General features: G+C 39.0%; 1 protein-coding gene across 3 annotated transcripts in view; it reads right to left on the bottom strand.

Annotated features, from left to right (window-relative positions):
• The window catches only part of LOC123085199 (cell cycle checkpoint protein RAD17), an 11,696-nt gene that overhangs the window by 6,805 nt on the left and 1,385 nt on the right, over window positions 1-3,506 (bottom strand). For 2 of the 3 annotated variants that reach the window (XM_044506805.1, XM_044506806.1), the window contains 2 exons: window positions 2,379-2,465; window positions 610-657 (listed from right to left, as the gene is read on the bottom strand). In XM_044506805.1, the coding sequence (XP_044362740.1) occupies window positions 610-657; window positions 2,379-2,465 (135 nt within the window). The remainder of the gene's footprint in view (window positions 1-609; window positions 658-2,378; window positions 2,466-3,506) is intronic. The other variant, XM_044506804.1, reaches the window with a different exon arrangement.

Here is a 3,506-nt window from a genome sequence, read left to right on the forward strand (position 1 = left end):
GCACTAGGCCTCCAGTTTAAACTTCAAAAAGCATTTACAAAATCTAAAAGAAATTAACAGCATGTACATACCATTTCATAAATTTTTAGAATTTAAATTTCACACACAACTCAAGAAACAAAAAGGACAAATTGGTCTGTGAATAGTGCCACAACGATATATTGATGCTAGATGTGAATTGGTACTATTAATAGCCTCATCGTCCTCTTCGTTAATGAAATTGTGAACCAAGTTTGGATATGTGTGTATTATCTTTATGCCACTAGTTAATCTGTTAATGTCAGAATTTTTTGTGACTTTTAGGTGTTTTTTTATGGCCTAGTGCACTGGTACACCTCAAGGATGCAAGTGCATTCTACATGCCCCCAGAAAATACTAATCAGTGACCGTTCTAGGTACTGATAAAAGCAATCAATGCCAATTTGAGAACTGTAAGTGGAAATAACAGAAGAATAGTCCCATCTGGTTTGCAGTAGCTTATCTTCTGATTATCCTAACCCATCTCATAGAGTTAATATATCATGACCTCGGTGAATATGCAGATTATCCTAAACATATTCCACTAAGTTGGAATTTTTTTCCTATTCAGTGCATTCAAAGAACAATCACCTTTGGTGCCTTCAGCTTTTCTTCCAACCAGTTCTTTACATCTTCAACCTACAAGGAGACAAATGAATATTACGCATAGAAAGTTCCTGCTCATTTTATAAACTACTGTTTAATGTACAGATTATCACAAAACTGTTTTTGAGGGTCAAATTCACATAATCACATGTGCAGGGCATTTTGTATCTAGCTATAGGATCAACCATGCGCCAAATTTTCCCATCTGACCTGACAACACAGGGGCCATCATGCAGCCTCTCGGTAGCGATGCACGAGAAACCCCTCTGGACCACTAACCCCACACATACTCCTGCTGTCGGCATGGTAAAAATTTGAGCAATATCTTCACTGAGCCGTCCATACCATATCCAAAGCAGCATATGCACAATCTTTAACACCAAAATTGAGCAATATCTTCACTGAGCCATCCATACCATATTCAAAGCAGCATATGCACAATCTTTAACACCAAAATTGAGCAATATCTTCACTGCATTGATTGTTCAGAAAAATTTCTGGACACAACATGGGTACATTGCTGCTGAAAGAAATCATAATGGGTCCGGGCAGTCAGATTGGATAGGAAACTGGGTGTGTGGTTAAACCCATAATGATTTAATATAAAATACCCGAAATCTGTAGTTCTGTGAAATTGGTCCTTAAATCTGTAGTTGTGTGATAGTTTTTACATCAAATCTGTACTTCTGTAAAAGTTACTCTATCGCAATGATTGAGAATCACTCTACTGGTCTATGAGTCAATACAAGGGTCTCAACTCAACTGGTTGGAAAAGTGAGTGATTAGTCGACTGGTCAAGGGTAACGTTGCGCAACTCAGTGTACAACAGCCCATTATCAGATTGAGCTCACATCAGATCAAGCCCATCCTGAAGGAGATACACCTCCTAGCGAGCCCGGATCAACCCTAGCTCCCTGTCTTCCTCAGGTCAAGCCGCTGCCCACCGTAGGGGCGACTGAAGGTTGTCACCGCCACCAAGCTCAGGCCTCAGATAAGTGAACCCCCTCCTCTCCTTCCTCCTGCTCTGCTCTGCGCTCCTCTCCTGCCTCTCACGCCTCGCTGTGTAGGTACTATCTAGTGTGCAGCTGACTAGCAAATAGTTAGATGATTAGTATCTAGTATGAGCAGCATGTACATGTGTTAGTTGTGTAGTTTATCTTCATATGAAATTGTGATTAGCTTGTGGACTCTGATTCAGCAAGTAATTGTTTACATGTGCCTCTGGCAATCTGATATCAAGATACTGTGCTTCTGATTCAGCATGTAGCCATGTAATTTTGCCTCCCTCCTCCAAATTGTGTAGCATAGGCTAGTAGTTGTCGCATTTGTAGCAAGTCTAATGCAAGGCCAGTATTTGACTAATCCAGTAGCAGATGAGACTAGTCACAGATAGTCTATGAGTAAGTACGACAGCAACTCGACTCATAAACCTTGGTTTTACGCACGGTGAAACTCAACTATGAACAACTTCAATTCATACATCAACACCCTGATGCAGTACAAAGGTTTTGAAAGCCAGGACGCTTAATGCAAAAATATATTTACAGATGGTGCAGTACCTTAAGAGATTAAACCAAGCAGGTCCATCACAGAATGAAATAAAACCAATGATATAGACAATATGCATATCATAATATATACTCCCTCCGTCCCATAATATAAGAGCGTTTTTTGCACTAGTGTAGTGTCAAAAACGCTCTTATATTATGGGACGGAGGGAGTATATATGTAGCTACAACAGAAAAGTGACCAACCTTCTTTTTGTGAACAGCAAGCTCTCCCGATGAGAGTGGTTTATACTTGTCAATCCAAAGCTCATCCGTTTGACGCATAGACCCTGCCTAGAAGTAGACTAATCAACATATTTAAAAACTTACAGGGTTATAGACAAAGGTAGCTTTACTTATGTAATAATTTTGCTACATTTTTAGAAACGACAAGAAATAAAGGCATGAACATGTCAGAATTCTCTGGAAGAAAAATCTTGGTAATCTACAAATAGGAAAGAGAGGAACTATTAACATTACTCAAGAATAGAAACCTATGTGGGCTATATAGTGTAAGTATCCAGATGGTTGAGATTTTGTTATATGGCTGATTCTTGCACGTCATTTCGCTGCTTGTCCATGCCGCAAAAGGCCAGGAAAAGTCAAGTCAGCAAAAAAGGGGTAAAAAAAATTGTCTATGGCCATGGCTTAATGCACAACATTCATCCCAAAGTAACAGAACACTTTATTAGCCAACATTTATATTCCTTGCAAGAGGATCCTGTGTGGCTTAAATAAATATAGAACAAGTTCTCTAAGCAGCAAACGTAATGATCAAGTATGAAATCAAATTAAACATATGCTGGAAGTGATATGGATAACTGGTTTCCTTTCAAAGGAGCCTCTTGAGCTGCTGAGTTATTCGAAGATTGCTGAGCCCAATCAAACTATATAGTCTTCCATACATGAAGATTTTCACATTGACACTATCGTGTCTGATACAAAAGATCACTGACAAGTAGGTAAGCAACACAGCCTACAGGACAGCGTCTCATTTCCCAGATGTTCTGTTAGCGTATGGCAATCATGAAATATATACATGCTGATGTAGGCAAGCATCATAGCTCCGATACTGCAAAGAACATCTAATTGAGCATATGTCCAGTGTTCTAAAATCTATATAAAAAAAGGTTGCAACTTTAGGGAGTTTTATCAAGTACCAAAGAATCCATGATTTAACTGAGCTACACTGTACAAAACATAGTCAATTGAGCAGCTTAAATATAACACTATGTAAACTTCCCAGTCAAGTAGTGACGAAACAACTTAGTATGTTGAACAATGAACAGCACCCCACTCAAATAGCAATGCAATTTGTGTTGGTTTAACTGGCGC

Source organism: Triticum aestivum, chromosome 4A (assembly GCF_018294505.1).
Source record: "Triticum aestivum cultivar Chinese Spring chromosome 4A, IWGSC CS RefSeq v2.1, whole genome shotgun sequence".
NCBI classification, from domain to species: domain Eukaryota; kingdom Viridiplantae; phylum Streptophyta; class Magnoliopsida; order Poales; family Poaceae; genus Triticum; species Triticum aestivum.